We start from the raw sequence: 18479 nt of genomic DNA, 5'->3' as shown, positions 1-18479 counted from the left end.
ACTTGTATGATTACTACTGCTATTACAAATAAAATTTTCTATGTAGTAATAAATAGATAATAGTTATCTCGTTGTTGACCTTGCACCATACGATATTGTCAAATTCCGTTCGATGAAAACCTTTAGAACAAACCTACTCGCGCCAGAGGTGCGGCTCGAAATCTATTCCTATTAGGGACGTATTTCCCAATTTTAGATTGTACTTGTAGCTCTCAATCCCACAATGTAAGCGATGGTAACGGTTGGAGATTTTGCAATAATCGGTGAAGAAATGGCGTACGCTTTCATTATAATGAAGCATATTGCTTTCTCCGACTCGTTAGGTCGATGAACGGTCTGCCGGAGTCAAAAGCCCCGGAAAAGAAGCAGTTGTGCAATTTCGATAGATTCTTGAACCTTAATGCACGAGTTGGCGTCCACGGTTACTGGACTTTCCGTAAGAGATATTCCCGTTTTTGCGTTGTCGAACGGTTCTGATTGAATTGATTTTCTATACCGAGAGAATTTTTGTATTGAAAAACCGGTGATAAACGTAACTCTATCCGTATGTGAAACTATATGAGAAAATCTAAAAGAAACACTTTTCACTAACGTGAAATTTTTTTATGGATCTTTCTAAGAATTCACACCCTCGAAAATCTGAAAAAAAAAACCTGACTTCTGCTCACATTCTATCATTATATACAATAGACGTGTGAAAGTAGTCAAAGTAGTCGGAAAGACAATTCTAGGCCGTATGGTTACTCACTCAACAAATTGAGGAAGAAGTCTTTCATGATTCTAGCGCGTCCCTCAATTTGTCGAAACCGGCAAATTCGCAACCGCGACTTGCCTTAGTCGCAGCTTCGATAACATTGATAATAATAATATGGTCCTTATTCAAATTCATCAGACTAACAAAATGGTTGTCTTGAAATCAGATATGTTGGTATTCAAAAAAATGTGACTTGAATATAACTGATGCACTATGGTGGTTTCGCTTCACCATAACATGAAACAGAGCGGGTCACTTTCGAAATTGGTGTATTTCAGGGCGATTACCTCAGGCCCCTTTTGGGGGGATAACTGTGCTCTATCCCCCCCCAAGAACTGAACGCATAAGAACACCCATTTGTTTAATATGGATGATCCTAAACTTTATGCCTCTGGAGAAAAATATCTCCAACAGTCCTTGTGGGTGGTGGAAGAGTACAGGCATGCTTTCGGTAGGAAATTCGAGATAGACAAATGTGCAACGGCTTATTTTAAAAGAGGACCATGCGCAGCTAGTAGCCGGATAGACGTATACTTACCTCGGGGTGGAACAACGCCACTCACAAGAGATAGCAGCAGTGAAGAACTCTCTCCGCGGTAAGTATTAGCACAAACTCCGACAGATCTGGTTATCGGAACTGTCGAAAAAAAAAACAATGTAGCTACTACTCCTTTGGAGTATAGTGAAATGGTTGTAGCCAGTACAATCATCAGACCACTCTGTTGAGATGGTTGGTCTTATCATTGGAGTCAATGGTGGAATGATGCACTCTCTACTCTCGAATCTCAAGATCATGCTGGCTTGCCACACTATGGCAAAACTCTTAGCCGGACAAATACAACAGGCTATTCATATTCACTCACTCCACTGAGTGAGGAGTGCTCATTGGTTGACAATGCTGGCGCGCCCTCCCGAATATATCAGATCTTCGGGAACAGAGCCCGTCCAGCCTAACTTTCGCAGAAAAAATTAATTTAAAATAAATCAGAGTAACAAAATATTTGTCTCCAAATAAGGTATGAAGAATAGGCTGATATTCAGCTCAAGCTGTTTTTCAACTCGACCATGGAATACATTCAAAACCTCGTAAAAAATATATGATTATATAACAAAAATAATGAATACTCTGAGAAAGAACAATACATAATAGAAATGAATAATATATAGTTAGCATAAATGAATTGGTTGGTCTGAACGTTTGATAATTGATGTATCAATACAATAATGTTTCCCAGTACTTAATTATCATGGAATTACAAGAAGAAGTTTCACAGAAGAATATAGGAATATAAGCTTTTACGGCCGATGCTACTGCCGCGCAGTAGCCTATTGGCGCAGTAGCCAATGAAATGTTTGATGATAGTATTCCATGATGATGATACATGGCCTATTAACCCTGATTTGGTCTCTCTAGAAACAGTGAAAAGAGTATTGCTAATGAATGTTCAAAAATCACTCTCAAATATTTACCATCATCAATCCAGCAACATTATAAAACTTCGAGAACCCTACTAATATCACATGTACCACACAAAGAGTCATTACGTACCTTTTGTGGTAAATCGATATTACTTTTCTCATTTACATAGATTACTCATTTACATTATTATCAATATCAATGGCAATCATTCGAGATATGTTGAAATTTGATGAAATTTTTTTCAGATTGGAAAATATGAGGATTACGAAAATTAAGCACTCATATCTCATTTCAAATATCAATTTATTTTACGCGTTATTTTGGTGCCAGACCGTAGTAGCTCTGTTGGTTATTATCGAGCTGCAGAAGTAGGGCAATTTTCATTGGAAAACCAGACGACTATTCATTTCTAAAATCCGCCTCCTTTTTCTAAATAGATAAGAGATGAAAACATTACTCGGAGCACAACATTTAATTCGAATTAATGATATAGGCGGTCCGTGGAATGGGGGAAACCAGTAAGGAGCGACATGCATGAAAAATAATTGTAGTAGTAACCATCGCAAATTAATGTGTCGGTAAAGGTTCTATAGAGTTGTAAGTCCATATCAGTCTTTACCTATCGAATGTCGTTGTTCGTATCTGGACGAAAACTGGATAATGTAAAAAATCAATTTTTTCAAAACCGTTATCTTTCGCGCTGTAATGAAAAATTCGTTTATATTTATATTAATAACAAGAACAGAGATTACTTGGCCCCTTGACCGGCCACATTGACTTGATGGAGGTGGAAATTCCATTTCATAATCAAATTTGTGGAATAACAATTTTCAGAAACATATTCTAGTAGGTCATCAAGGTTTTAAAACAGTTTATGTAATGTTCGTTTTCCATTTTTCAACACAATATTTTTCTATATATTATTACACGACCGATTTCTGAAATTTAATAACCATCTTGTATATTTTATTCCATCAGTACATACGTATATACTTTCTGAAAAGCTCTTATATAGGGGCACGTTGTTTTATTTATTATGGATAAATTCCATATCATATTTCATTGTTTCGCAAGTCTAAAATTTCATACATCATGCATAATAAAAATTTCTCATAACAGAGCAAATAGAATGGTGAAAAGATAAATAACTAGCTATCTCGTTTTGCGTATTTATCTCGGATGACATCTATAAAGACCAAAAAACCCGTTTGTGAGGCACCAAAATGATGATCCTCTTTCAGTTTTCAAGCCAGTAGCGTTATTATGGATCACAAAAGTTTATTTGAACAAATAGAACTTCAAAATGTCAACAAAACTGAAATATAGAATTGAAAGCTGTGGAATATTGTTTTGAAATTGGTCAGAAACTAGTAAAAATCAAGTAATTGTGGACCTTCATGTAGGTAACCAATGCTCACACGAAAGATAAGCAGAGATTTAATTGTATGAAAGTTCCACTGGAGGTTCCACTACGTTTCATTATATAATTAACAGGGCATAACAAATCGCAAATATGTTACTATTTTAAATTCAATTTTTTTACCAGCAATCATTCCTATCAACTAACAAATTAGGGTTCATTATGCAGGCACAAGGTGTATAGACAGGGCAGACTCATCTTGACCAAACCTCATCTGAAAACTTTTGGGACTTGAATCCATTCCGATGTTTTTGAATTTTTTTCTGAGGAAGTTCGAGAAATGATATTTTGAAGTTTAATATTTGTAGCAAATACTATCACATTCTTTCTTTACAGAATTTTTCCTCTACATGGAATAAATGTTGACTGTTGATTGTTGGTGATAAATTTATCTATATATGTCTTCAGAAATCATATCATTTTCAATATGAGATAGCTTTTACTGGCCTCCAATTTTCTCTATGATCTTTTTTTTTTCATCAATAGCTTCAGAATAAGAAAAGACAAACTATAATACCAACGGCGGGAATATAAAGGCAAAGAAATAATCCTAAATTAATGTAAGTCGTCAATGAAAATCTAAGAAATGTTCTATGTTTTGTACCACGTTTATTGGTAAACTAACTTTACTACAGTTTCGTCCAAACTGTGATTACTGTGAAATGTCAAAAATGAAAAAAACAATGGTAGTCCGAAACAGTACCCTTCAGTGAGAGACAATGCCCCACCCACATTCAAACAAGCGCACATAGTAGCTGCCTAGATTCGGCACACCACTGTTTGTACAGTATATTTTTTCGAGTTTGTTTTGTTGACCTCTGCGATGATCACGACAAACAAATTCGCACCACAGCGTATGTTTTCTGCCGAGCGCATTTTAGAGGTCAATTACCGACTGTGTCCCGGATTATTTGCCAAATTTATATTCAAAGCGGGCGGATATCAATTTGTGTCATTTTCGCTTTTGGCCGCAATGCCGGTTCGGCAACTCAATTATTCTAGAATTTCATCAATTAGTCGACATCGTATACCGTGAATTTTGACGATATCAGTCGAGTCCAATAGCGAGCGGATTTATTTCACCATGGTTTACCTGATTTCAATTATTTTCGAAATATGTGTAATTCTTTTCAATATTTCTAAATGATAAAATATGAAATGTTTCAAACTAGTTCATATTAAGCTTGTCACGCTAATCAGTTCACAAGTTGAATGTGAGCAATAGTTCACTGAATTCAGACTGACGTGTAGAAAAATGGTTTTCGATGATTTTTTTCAGCACACAAAAAATTGTAGTCAGATACATGTTTATTCGAACACGAATAATTGAAAAAAAACATAATTGACATATATTTTCCACCGAACAAAGTTGTTTTGCAGGTCCATTAACGTTTTTGCATTTTTCGTATGTATGTCATGAAAAATCTTTAATTTCTATTAACATATTGCTACAACAACTGATAACAATACCGTCAAACAACAGACCGTCTTCAAATCGACCTGTATGTCCATCAAGTCAAGTATGCCTCTTCCTGAAATTTTTACTATCGTAAAAATGAATTGACAAGTTTTTAACTCACTAATCTAATCAATTATGAATAAATCCTGTTATTCTGTTGTTTTTGAAAATAAAATAATTCCATAACAATTTTTTTTGTTCAATTGTGAAATATAACAATTATAAACACAAATTTGGCGAGGATTTTTTTTATTTACTACACTTTTTTTATTTGTTCATTAATGATTTATTAACAAACAACGTTAAAAATTTTATTTAGCTTCAAATACTGCGTCATTCCGAATCTAATGAGCTATTGTTTATATTTTTAGGAGTTTTATCTCTGAACACAAAATTCAACGTGTGAACTAATTCATTCATTTCGTTGGAATCCAAAGAAATTGCATTTCTGGTTGGTCGCCTTCATTTTCTTTTATCATCCTGTATATATCTGACGACATTGCAAGTAATCTGTATGACCTAAATACACAATTATATCTTGAAATGTTACTTCACACAAATGTGAAGAGATTGACATTGGGGTAACCTTATCATGAACGAAACCAAGATTTTTTTTCGCGAAATCTTTTGAAATGTTTGTTTTATTTTATCTGTGGTTATAATATATCTGAGAACTCGCGTTCCAAGCTTCGGAAAAAATGTGATATTACGAAACTGTTTGATAGGAAAAGTTACTCTAGTGATATTTTATATTTTAAAGAAAGCGTTTGGTGACTTATAAAGATGATGATAAGGTGTGAAAAAACCGCTTGAATAATAAAATCAGTCGTTTGAAAAACTCTTCTTGTACAAAATGAAAATGTATTATCGTTTTTTCGATTATCTTGTATAATATAATGCAGACCTACGTAGCCCACCTGTCCCAGCTCAAGAAAGTATTGCAAACCTGGTAGAAAGTTTCCGTTTCCAAAATTTGACATTTTTTCTGATATTTAAACAAGTTTCAGTTAACCAGCTGTCATCCACAATCCAACAACAACCATCAAAAGTCGAAACGTGTTGAAACTAAGGATAAACGGGGTCTTATCTTTAAGGTGCAATGCACCCAATTAAAATCGCGAAACATTGCACTGGTTAATTTCAGAAAAACCCTTCCGCGTATATTTTATCTCTCAAATGCAATTTGAACACGCGATTATAGCGATGTAATCATCTACTATTAATGTGATGTCAGTTTAACATTACCTCTATTTCTTTGAACTATCGTGAAAAGGTTCGTTTAGTATTTTGCGAAATCCATTACCAAAACGGTACACTCTTGCGTTATTCTCAGTATAAATATTAACAAATTGGAGTTATAAACGAAATGGGTTTTGTAACTCGTGTGTTTTTTGTTTTGCAACATATTTACTATGTTAGCACACGATGTTAACTAACGTTGATTAATAATTAAAATGTTTCTGAAAATATTGACATAGCTCTCTTGGATTTCAATATAGTAATAGTTATAACCGAGCCAAACTTGTAGGTTTATTGGCAAATACCTGATAATATATTGCGCAATACTAAATCTGAAGTGTCAAACTAAATATCTGGTGTGAGAACCGCTTTGATGGGTATACTTTTGCACTATAGGAGAGGTATCAGAAAATAGGAGAAACAGAATTCAAAATAAAATGTTTAAAAGTTGGGTTAATGTTTCGTTCGTAAATAGAAAGAGTATTATTGTTTAGGAAAATTTGAATTACGAATATATATTGGTTTCATTATTTTATTCAGCTCACTTCAGTATGCATGATGTGTTGATATTGTCTTTTTTTTTCAGGACGGAGCTTAAATTAGAGTCTTTAGAAGATGCTGTAGTATTAGATGAACCGGAATATGATTGGTTACACGATAAGAGGGGGTGTCCTGCTTACGTGAGTCCCGAAATTCTGAAAACCGGAGCACAGTATTCTGGAAAAGCTGCTGACATGTGGAGCTTGGGGGTCATTTTGTTCACCATGTTGGTTGGAAGGTAGGTTTCACAATCTATTAAAAAAATTAAATTAAACTCTCCTCAGTTTTTCGCTTCGATGTTTTCAATAACTTCATTTTTAAAAACCCTAGACAAATTGATAACTTTTAGAAGGACACTATAATTGACGAAATGATCAAGAACAAATGTATGACAGATAAAGAAAGAGTGATCCTTACGGAAAAGTGGATTTTTCGTTTCTCCAAGGAGTACCTATTGATTTGTTAATTTTTTTTCCTTTCTTACCTGCTACCGAAGACACTAAAGGAACAAATAAAGGAAATTATCAGGAGATGGAAACAAAAACTTCGGAAAGAGTTTATGAATGAACAGAATCAAACAGAAGTTTCAGTGAAAAAAAAACAGATTAAAATAGCGCAGTGCTGAAAGGGGTGGAGAGACTATTACAAAATTATGTTCGAAGTGTGATATGAAAATTTGTTTATAGAAGAAACAGGAGAGATACTGAAAACAAGGCATATGACAAAACAAAAAAGTCTGAGAAAAAATAAAATAGGAAAGTGTGTGGCGATGTGGCCTAGCCGATAAAATGGGTGGGAGGAATAAGGAAGGATTACTAACAGCATTAACTGAACTATGAAGGAACAAAGCAAAACAAAAAAGGAATTATAATTATAAACAGCAAATTAGATGTACCTACAGACAAATCTAGCTCTATGTCTTCTCGTTAACTTTAATATCTATGAAAGTATGATAAGAAACTATATTTAGGAAAAACTAGACGATGATTTATCACCTTTCAGACCCAGAAAATAGAAAGATAAATAGAAGGATAAGGAAGAAGACGAGTGGAAAAGTTGAATTTATTCGTTATTAACACCTTACAAATTTTCGATAATATTTCAATATCTACATCGCTCAGTTGATTAAATAACATCAGCAGATGCCACGAGCGAAAAGGAACAAAAATCGCGAATATACTCACGAAGCCGAAGCACTTTGCAATATACCGACATGTGCGACCACCTGCCCATCTTTGACCGACGCCACATTATCTTTTTTTTTTGAACCCTCATGCCATCAGCTACTGTCAGGAGATGTGGGGCAGGTGAAATCTGCTGCGGCGTAATCTCCATCTTGACGAGGTTTCGTAAGGGCCTTAAGGGGTGATTTCGAAGGAACAGGTGAACCACATATGCCAGTGGTAAATAAAAGCTTGCATCTGCGATGTGGCTCTAGAATTTCAGTTTGAACCAATTAAGATCGAAAATATGTGTGATAGAGCTGGCCGATGATACCTAATGAAAATAACGTATTCAAATAACAGTTGACAGTTTACTAAACAGTCATTTAAATGTGTCGAAAATATATTTTTATATAGCATGTTCGACAAAAATAATTTCAATTTAATGATACCCTGCAGATTCTAACACTTTCAAGTTATGTGATGATTAAAGTCTCGCGAAAAATTTACATAAACTCTAGTGCGCAATGCTAGATCGTATCTCGAATCGTATAAATTTGTAAGACTGCAATATGATTACGAAAAATATTGTGACGTCAAGATCGTAATTCATATTACTTTCAGAGAAGGAAAACCTTATATAACTCTTCAAAACCACTGTACTTTGAACTAACTTTTGAGTTCTCACATGTCAAAATTGCCCTTTCAATTTCATCTTTGTAAAGTATCATTCCATAATTGAATATATTCATACATTGTTTTATTATATTCAAAACAAAATTAAAGAACCCTCAACTTGTACTCGCCAATAGAAATTCGAATAGAGCACACTAATTACCGAATAAATGGAACCAAATTATCTAGGTCATTATTCGTAAATGGTAATTTTGATTGTTGATTGGTATTTATTTCATTGTCGGGCCAAGGTATCGTAATTCATTCAAATTGGCATTATATTAAAATGAACTTTAAGAAAAATTGAGCCAGAGTGAGATGTATGATTCACATTGTAGAGCAAAATCTAATAAAAGAAGTGTTACAATTTTACCATGTATGGTTGTTTGTACTTATGTATGGTTCTATGGTAATGCGGTATCAATCTAGTCTGGAGTTTAGAATTGCTTTGGCTCATGATTCTGAAAGAGTAAACAATAACAAAATCGCTGTCATTTTCAGTTCATGAATGAATCAAAGTTTTAACGAAAAAAGTCAGTAGAGTCTCATTTATAGATTATATACAGTCTACAAAAGTAAACCCGAAAGTATAAATGCGGTTGAGAGGATAAAAACAAAAAAAAGTTTAAAAAACTGTAAAAGAGGCCCTAGACGGCCAATCAATTTGATCAAAAGCTTGAGTCAATCGATAGACTCATGCGTGATTGACCGTGTAGGAACTTGTTTGACGCGTGACGCGAGGCTTGATGGTGACTGATAGAAATTTTGAATGACTCAAGCGGTTGACCGTCTAGGGCAATTTTCGTCAAGCATTGCGTCAGTCACTAGGTAGAAACTATGGCGTCCGCTACGGAAAGCGGGCTTCCCGAAAACTCTGGTCAGGAATTCATTAACCTATTGATGGAATTATATCGCGATTGTCCGGAATTATGGAAAGTGACGAGCAAAGACTATTACAACAGAAACAAGAAAACTGCATCATTACCATGTACCACTCCTTCGACCACCGTCGTTTCTTTTTCTGTTGTTTTTTCCGCTTGAGGGCAACCAATGTGAGGGACAGGAAGGCCAAATTCGTGTTCGAAACCATTGCTCACCGAAATGAACCACCAGCGAATGAACAACAAGTGTGCACTGGTCCCATTTCTGATGAGAAGAAGGTTTTGATCAAAAGATTGAAGGGCTGATTGCAGTTGATTGAAGCGCGCGTCAATCGATTGACTCAATCGTTTGATCAAACAGATTTATTGTTTAGGGCCACCTTAAGTAATATAAACTAAAAACAAAGAAACACGTTTGGTTCTTAATACTATCACCGTTTTATCGAGACCAATAATGGGCCTAGCTTTCAAATTTGCAAATATGCATACATTCTCAACTACAACTATCTATGTTGCCATTCCGTGACAAAAAGTCGTAACTATGCATGTTTTTTATTATGTTATCCGTATTTGCTACTGAAGAGCCGATAAGGCAAGTGTCTTACGGCGAAACATCGGATGTCTGACAGTGAGGATGACAGTGTTTCATGTAAGTGAAATTTCACTTCTTTCATTAATTATATTCTATAGGAATCCTGTGAATGATATCTGATCCGATCCCATTACGAATGTTTGGAATACAAACGGAAGAGAGAAAAGTTTTTCGTATAATTCAACGTTTATATAAAAGTATTTGTTTCGAAATTATTTTCCTCTTGTGTAATTCAATGTTTATATGAAAATAGCTGTTTCAAAAAGCCTTTTTTTTCAGTTTGTGTCTGAAAGTTACTTCTTTGCATGATCTGCACATCTTTCTATAGAGTAAATTTTTGAAATTGATTGCTTCCTTTCTTCCCAAATTTTTTGTAAGACTGAGAAGTAGAAGACCAAAAACTTTATTTCCCAAAATATTACCGTACACAGAAGTGAACACCGCTGACTTTGCTGAAAGAACGTAGCTCAGAGATCTTAAACTAGAAACTCTAAAAGACCTATATAAGAAAGTAATGTCTATAAAAACTCGTAAGTTAAATTTGGAATGTTTCCTCGAATATTTTAAACCGGTGTATTTTTTTCGAAGATAAATATAAATTCCATACGTTTTCAAGTTATTTAAAAATGAATTATTATGCGACGTTGGTGTTGTTTTCCATTTTATCTACGAATTCGTTTCCGGTTCAGTTCATGCTTTGATATGTGAATGTGTTAAGGTCCACATTATTGCATCATAGCTTTACGTTTCAGTACATTGTAAAAGGCAATTAATACATTCACCTATAATTTTTATTCCACCTGATTCGGTTGAAACTTTTTCAAATGTCGAATTGATTCACACGAAAAACTGTCCAGTAGAAGTATTGAACAGACATCAATTTAGGCAAGATCACAATCTGTCTCCTCAACATTTTGTGAACTGCTGACTCTGAAATATTGCGTACATGTAGTATATCAGATCTACCTGGATCGCGAGAAGGGTTCATTATAAGCAGGTGCAGATTTTCAAGGGTTTATCGGAACTCATTTGGATTTTTTCGACAGGGCATTAATTAGAAACAGGTGGGTTCGCGTGTTTGGCTTTTTTGTTCTCATCACATTATAGATGTACATCAATTGGTATTCGATTTTCTAAATGATTAAATTTTTCTTTGTTTGGTAAGAGGTTAAGAATAAATAGAAAATTTTATCAATTCATCAAATGGACATGTAATACACTGATTACCAATTTCCACATTACAGAACATATTTGGGATAGAAGAAAAATTCAATTTCATTCCATTATTCAGTACATTATCAGAATTTTTGAATATATTACTTCCTGAACATTCCAAATATAATACTTCATGGTTTAACTCACACCATGTGAAATTGGTATTCACATTCAAGAAACTACTCTATGTTATTTTATTCTTTGGAAAAACTTTCTTTCCATTTGGCCAATGTAAATTTTTGGCAAGAACCACAAGTCAACTTGTATACTCCTGATCTATCCTACACTGAAGATTTTTCATTATTGTTCTGTAAACTGCCCAGTGGAAATCTCACAAATGTTACTTGAACATATGCGTTATGTATTTTCATCAATTTTCAGACAATTCCATCATATTATTCATTTTCAGTTGACAAAAATAAACAAGTAAGTTAAAAAATTTAAAGAATTGAAATTTGAAATCATACCGGTAACATCTCAATAAACCTGATGATATTTGGAAATTCAGAAAAGCAATATATTGAATTATTGATAAATTAAATGTGGAAATTTTTCATTTCTTAATAAAAAAATATGCAATATGACCCATATATATCAGAAAAACTGTAGGTGCATGACATCAATATATATTTTTATCAACTGAGGTTTTCTATAAGATATTGGCCTATACAGAAAAGAGGTTTGTCGCATTTCTGCATTATTTCGAATTCATTTACGGAAATATGTGTTTTCACCAACTTAATATTTAAAGCATGAAAGCAATAATCTCTAAGATGTCTTTCATTATCTAATGGTAATATTCTGGAAGTAAAACATTCTTCGTCTAAGATTTGCGATGTCTTCCAAAAAACATCAACAGTATTTTTGAGTTTAACGCTGCGTTAGACTGTCTTATTGGTTTGCATGACTTTTTTTGTTTGATATTTGTTTGCTAATTTTTCTCCAAATTTCGATGATTGTATAAAATCAATTATTGTTTACCATATTAGTGCATTAATTGATTCAACAGGGTTTTAAAAAACCTGGTTAGACATACATTCATAATACAAAACCTTTATTTTAAATGTAAATACTGAAAAACACATTAGTGGTATTTTTAAGGTAATCATTCGAATAGGAAATGTCACACCAATCATTTCAATATGTGTTGAAACTCTTGGTTTCAAGTTTCATCAAAACACGTGTCCCAAACACATGTGCATTCACTACTAGGCAATCTATCAGTTCCCAGTTGTCAACTGATGCGAATTCTTAAAATTATGGCATAAAGTTTCTTTTTTGTATAAAATTAGAATTTTCCTCGAATCTGATGCATTCTAATATTCTAATATTGTCGTACCAACGTGGTGAACTTATTTTTTCGATCTCCTGAGTAGAAATTATTTCGGGATATTGACCATATGCGTTAATAATCTCTATACCCTGCGAAACTGTAAATGTGTTGCGGTTAATAAAAAAATTGCTCTGATTGGAATTTTTCGACACTCTAATGCAGTTGAAATTATCTCTTCTCGTCCTTGTAAAATTACTGCTTTAAGGTGAAACACATAACTTGAAATCAAGGTTGGCGTAAGTTCAAGGTTCGATTTATAATATTGTACATGGCTCATAAACCATGACTAACTAGGAATAAAAGAATCATGGCGATCGTAGTATACCGACTTTTTATGTTGATCGAAGCATGACCATTGTTGGATTCTTCCTCGTTTCATTCTTGAAAGGATACGGCCGAGTAAATTCACTAATCTTTCGCTGCTCAGCTGTTTTAGTTTTGTTATCGTCTATATCTGGAAGTAGGAAGTGAATGAATTAGATTTATCATTCGGTGATTCATTATCCCAAAAATGGTTTGTCGTTACAAATGAGTGAATGTGCTCAGTTGGTTTTCAAGGATTTTTCCAACTATAAATTTGTGAAATTTCATGTGATACATATGTATTCTTTATAAATTTAAATAGTTCTGGTATTTATAAAAGATTAATCACATTTTTTCAAATATGCGTTGCACGTTATATATCAAACCCAAATTGTGTTAAGGAAGATATTTTTAGCTCTATATTTCTCTAATAGTACACAAAAAACATTACAATATGCACATTTTCTTGAAAAGGTGCCATTTGTTATTTTTTGGAAGTTATTCTGTTTCTATGTACGACATTTAGAAGTATAAAGCCAAAATAGGTTTTTTTCTGATAAACAATTTTCCATAAAAACAATTTTCATGCGTATGTTTTTCCTTGTTCCATTTTCAAAAGAAAGAAACAAATATTTCCAATTCAAGTAAAATGGAACGATAAGAATAGGAATATTTTCTTAACAAACTTAGCAAATTAATTGAAAGCAACAAACCAAGTTTATTTTCACGTAAGAACGCGCGTGTTGTAACAGCATATGGTCATCGATATGTAACTTCCACCCCATCCACGAAATAATGACTAAAAGACAACTGTTGCACACAACATGCAGATGCAGTGCCGGACTTTTGATGTAGGTTTCTGATTCTAGTGAAACACATTTTTGAATGTTTGTGAATAAAGAATCATTATTAGGCATGATTTCGAGAATATTTAGAAAAGAATTGGTAGGTCTATATGTACGTGTGATATGAATATAAGTATATATGAGAATATATGTTATGTTTATTTGTGAAATTATAAAACAACAATAAAAATGAATTGCCGCTCCGAGACGACTTCATTGATTCCAGTGGCGCATTTGCTTTTTCAGCTGCAGGAAAACCCGGAAAAACCTCTGCACCATATTATCTGAAGATTCTTATAAAACAAAATGTAGACTCCAGAGGCTCCAATAAATTCAATACATCGCCTGAACACTTCGTGACACGACTATCGTCAAACTTAAACCAGTCCGTTTCGTCTTGACCAAGGCGTAATAATGACCAAATTCAACGCCAGAACCACAGTGAACAATGACTGCATGAATATTATAATAGTGGTCTGCTAGATTGAAGTGTTCATCTATTTCGAACCTTCGAAACAGTTTGGTTCTTCCGTCAGAGGTTGAGTATTGTTTGAAGATTATCAGTATTATTATTATATTGACTGGTGCCTCAGCTATACTTTTTTCCTTATAACAGTTAGTTTGGCGTATGTTTGGCAATACAGTCAATTATCACCTGTTAAAAATTCCATTTTCAGATGATTCAACAATAAGTAATTTAAAAAAAAATTAACTTTACAAATTAAAAACAATTTAATCCTAAGCAGGAGTTTAATTCCAGTTTTTTTAATTGTATCAAATACTAGTAGTATTTAATTTAACTGGTACATTTAATTGGCATTACCAATGTTTCCTGAAGATTAACTGTATATAGAAATGAAATCAAAGTAAGTTCCCAACAACTCTTAATATACCTTTCCAAGATTATGTGATTGGGAGATAGATATAGACTTTTATTTGATTGTCTTTACTGAAATGATCTCTCTAACTAATCGAATTGAATCCATTCAACTTCATTATTTGAAAATATACATATCTTTGACAAATTCTCTGAAAATGGCTGTCATCCAACCGTACATTTTTTTCAAATATATAAGAATATTCCAAAAATATGTCTCACTTATTTTTCATTTAGATTCTTTGTTGTGGAGTTTGGGTTTCATTTGATTTTCAATTGAGGGGTAAAGTGTACTGTAAAGTAAACAAGTCTTCTGTTTATTATCAAACTTGGGAAGTCCACTCCTGCAGTTGATGGGTAAGAAAAGAAAGAGGTTCATCGGTTCACCTGTATAATTTCGACTTCTGACAACATATGGTGCATCCGTTACGCATCATAGCTTGGGAAAGGAAGAAATAAGCCCGCAAGAAAATAACGTTCTTTTTCCCATCAAAAATCGTCTCTACCAACCGGAAGTGTGAATTTGCGTAGTTTTTATCGTTTATGGCTATCGAGGGGTTAAAATGCAACGTTTATAGTCCATTAGATGGCTTTGCATAATGAACTATTATAATTTATAGCGACGGGGTTGAAGTTTTTATATTTCAGCTAGCGTCAGCAAGTTATGCAACGTATTCTTTTATCGTTTCGTTATTTGAAATAACTGCACGAAATGTCTGAATAAATTGCATTCGTAACGGATATGACTATAACCACAAAGTGGCTCTAGTAAATTTAAGCCACAAAAGGAATGTTTGTCTCTGTTTCACGTTGGAGAAAAACTGAAGAAGTGAAATAAATAATACCAAATTTTTATATATTCAGCAGAGAACACATATTGTTATAATATACAACACCGACATTGCTAGTTTAAGACTTTTGTTACTGTGTCCATCTGAAACAAAAAAAATATATTACTCTGTCATATTGAGATAGAGATGAACCCAATCATAATGAAAACCTCATGAAATAAGGCTCCCTCCATAAGAACTAACTTACCAGCAAGTATTGCTGCAAAAAATGTCATTCAAAAAGACAGTCTAATACAATATTGATTGGTTGGAAGGTAAAACCGGAGAAAATAACCATTTCTAAATGAGATTTGGAATATATGCCAAAGGATAAACAAGACACTGAATCATGATATAATATAGAATGTGTACACTACAGGATCTGTCTCAACATCAGGATCATCAAAATGTGTTTATCGGACAAATACGAACGCATTTACAAAATTTAGTCCGAATATCCGTGCAAATAATGAATAATTATACAGGGTATCTCAAATATCTACATCATCCCTTCAAAAATACTTACAAGTACCATGGAAAATATAATGCAATACTGCAATCAACAGCACCGCTAGAAAAATTAGCATCTTCAAATAATGACATTTTTTGTATCACTGGAATTAGTGGAATTGAACCAAAATAAAGATATTTAATAATTTCATAGATAAGACAATTTCTCGAAAATTCTTGGCATTTTATTAGGAACATACATATTTCAACAATTTGATCAGATATTTATACCCTTGCAGGATATCGTTTACTTTTACCGAATGTTGACAGTTTCAGGCGTCTACGGGATGAAATCGAATTTTAGGCATTATCACCGTCAGTAATAAATATGACTAAGCCACTGATTGTAGTCTCGAATTTGCATTGTCTAAATTCCTCTTAACATATGTACAAATTCAATCCATTATCGCTTTGTTATGAGATTTTATGTGGATAGATTTGTGAGTGCGATTATGTTACATTAGCAGTTGACTTTGTACATTTCTTAGTATCTGAATATAATACAGTTTGTAACAGAAACCACGTCTCACAAATGACTGCCCTTTTATAGACATTTGTTTCTTAATAAAATGTCTGAGCATGATTTCTACCTACAAATGAGTAATCTTTTCTCAAAATGTTTTTCTTTGTTCCAGGTATCCTTTCAATGATTCCGAGCATATTTCTCTCTTCGTGAAAATCTCCAGAGGGCATTTCGTGATTCCTGAATCCATTTCGCCTAGAGCTCGATGTCTTATCAGATCCCTGCTCAGAAGAGAACCTTCAGAACGGTTAACTTCCGAAGATATTCTCTACCATCCGTGGTTGACGAAAGAGGACCGGAACTGGAAGCCTTCGCCATGTGATCAAGTAGTGCCCGAATGTAGTTTCTACGATTAGTTCCTAAGTTTTTTTCTGTGAAAAAAATTCGGGACAACGTGCAAATCTTGTGCTGTGTTTTAGGAATAAGTAAGATGTTTGCTATATATCGTGAGGGTTGGCTGACTTTTTTTAGAGATTATTTATCTATTTTAGTTGACCTTTTGTCGAAATTTGTCAACCTTTTCGATATACTGCAATGTCTGTTGAAGCCATTCTGTACATTTTAAGTTTTGGAAGATTGAGGTATTAGTTTTGTTTTCATCTTGTATGCAATGAAAGTTTTTAGTTAAATTTATTTATTGATATTGTTTAATTTGGCTCCACCAAAAGTCTTTTTAATCTATCTTTTTGTTGCTTTTCTGTTTCAGATTATTTTCTGATGTGACTGTTGTACATTTATATTTTTTCATTCTCGCACTTTAAGTTTTAGGTCAGTTGGCAAACTGAATATTTCTCTGTTTGAAGGCATCACTGTATCATTCAAGTGATTTTTTTCGAAGACTGAATTATTTTGTTTGGTGGATTCGAAGGTTGATTTCTTGTTTTTCTTTTTATTGGCAATCCACTGCCAAACGTTGTTACCTAATATTAAACCACCAAATATGATTAAAATTGCATTGTATCGCTGCAAGGAAAATGAATTTGAGTATATTATTTATTCATACTCATTTCTGCAAATATTCCAAGCATTTTCACTCTATTTAATAGTCATTTTAAACTTTTTCTCTTAACATTTTTTCTTTGGAACATTTTTTTCTTATATTTTTACTCAACCGTTGGCTACAGTGTTGTTATCAGTTGGTGACTTGCAGCAATATGACGTAAGATATTCTACTTAGGTGACGTTAATGTTTGAAAAATTCAAAATTGTGATGCTGTTGAAAATTAGTTTTGTGATCTCGGTCAGAGAATTTGACCACATTGTATATTTTTGAACTGATCATGTACATAGAAGTCGTTGTATATTTCGTTTTATTAATTTATATTATGTTAATTGGTATATCGATGTATATCGTGTAAATAGCTTGGCATTTGTGAGAAAAAATTCATCGGTGGTATATTATGTTGTTCATAATAAAACGATAGTTTTTGTAAATATTTTGGTTTCATTTCACTCTTTCAGCAAACTCCCCAAGTACTTGGTTTATGAATCAACAATGAAATACTGTATCAATGTAATACTAATTGAAGGTTAGTATGAACACGCTGCTATATGCTACAACCGAAAATATTTGAGGTGGGTTAATCAAACGAGGAAATAATTCACCCCCATCTTTGAATTTTTAAATACAGACCTGTATTTTTTGTTGTAGTTTTTGGATCGTAGACGTTCACTTCATACTGACAAATTGAATTCAATTTTATATTTCGGGATTTTTCGGTAATATTCGATTACAATTGTGTTTATTATTCCCTTTTAAATTACGGCCCTGGAAATTGGTTTACTGGGTTGAATAAAAACACAATAGCAACTTTCACGTCTCCCTATGTACCATAGAGTTTTTCTAGAATTTTCTCATTTTTAGGTACCTATTCATATTTATCCATTGCTCTGAGCGTTT

General features: G+C 33.4%; 1 protein-coding gene across 1 annotated transcript in view; it reads left to right on the top strand.

The window, feature by feature from the left end:
• The window catches only part of trbl (tribbles), a 64338-nt gene extending 46325 nt beyond the window's left edge, over nucleotides 1–18013 (top strand). The window contains exons 4-5 of the mRNA XM_023167227.2: nucleotides 6879–7070; nucleotides 16692–18013. Coding sequence (XP_023022995.1) covers nucleotides 6879–7070; nucleotides 16692–16935 — 436 coding nt within the window. The 3' untranslated portion in view covers nucleotides 16936–18013. The remainder of the gene's footprint in view (nucleotides 1–6878; nucleotides 7071–16691) is intronic.
• Nucleotides 18014–18479: the final 466 nt, after the last annotated feature.

Source organism: Leptinotarsa decemlineata, unplaced genomic scaffold (assembly GCF_025532065.1).
Source record: "Leptinotarsa decemlineata unplaced genomic scaffold, Ldec_3_MD MMD2_P_RNA_scaffold_9, whole genome shotgun sequence".
Taxonomy (NCBI): Eukaryota; Metazoa; Arthropoda; class Insecta; order Coleoptera; family Chrysomelidae; genus Leptinotarsa; species Leptinotarsa decemlineata.
This window is presented reverse-complemented; position numbering and strand designations above follow the sequence as displayed.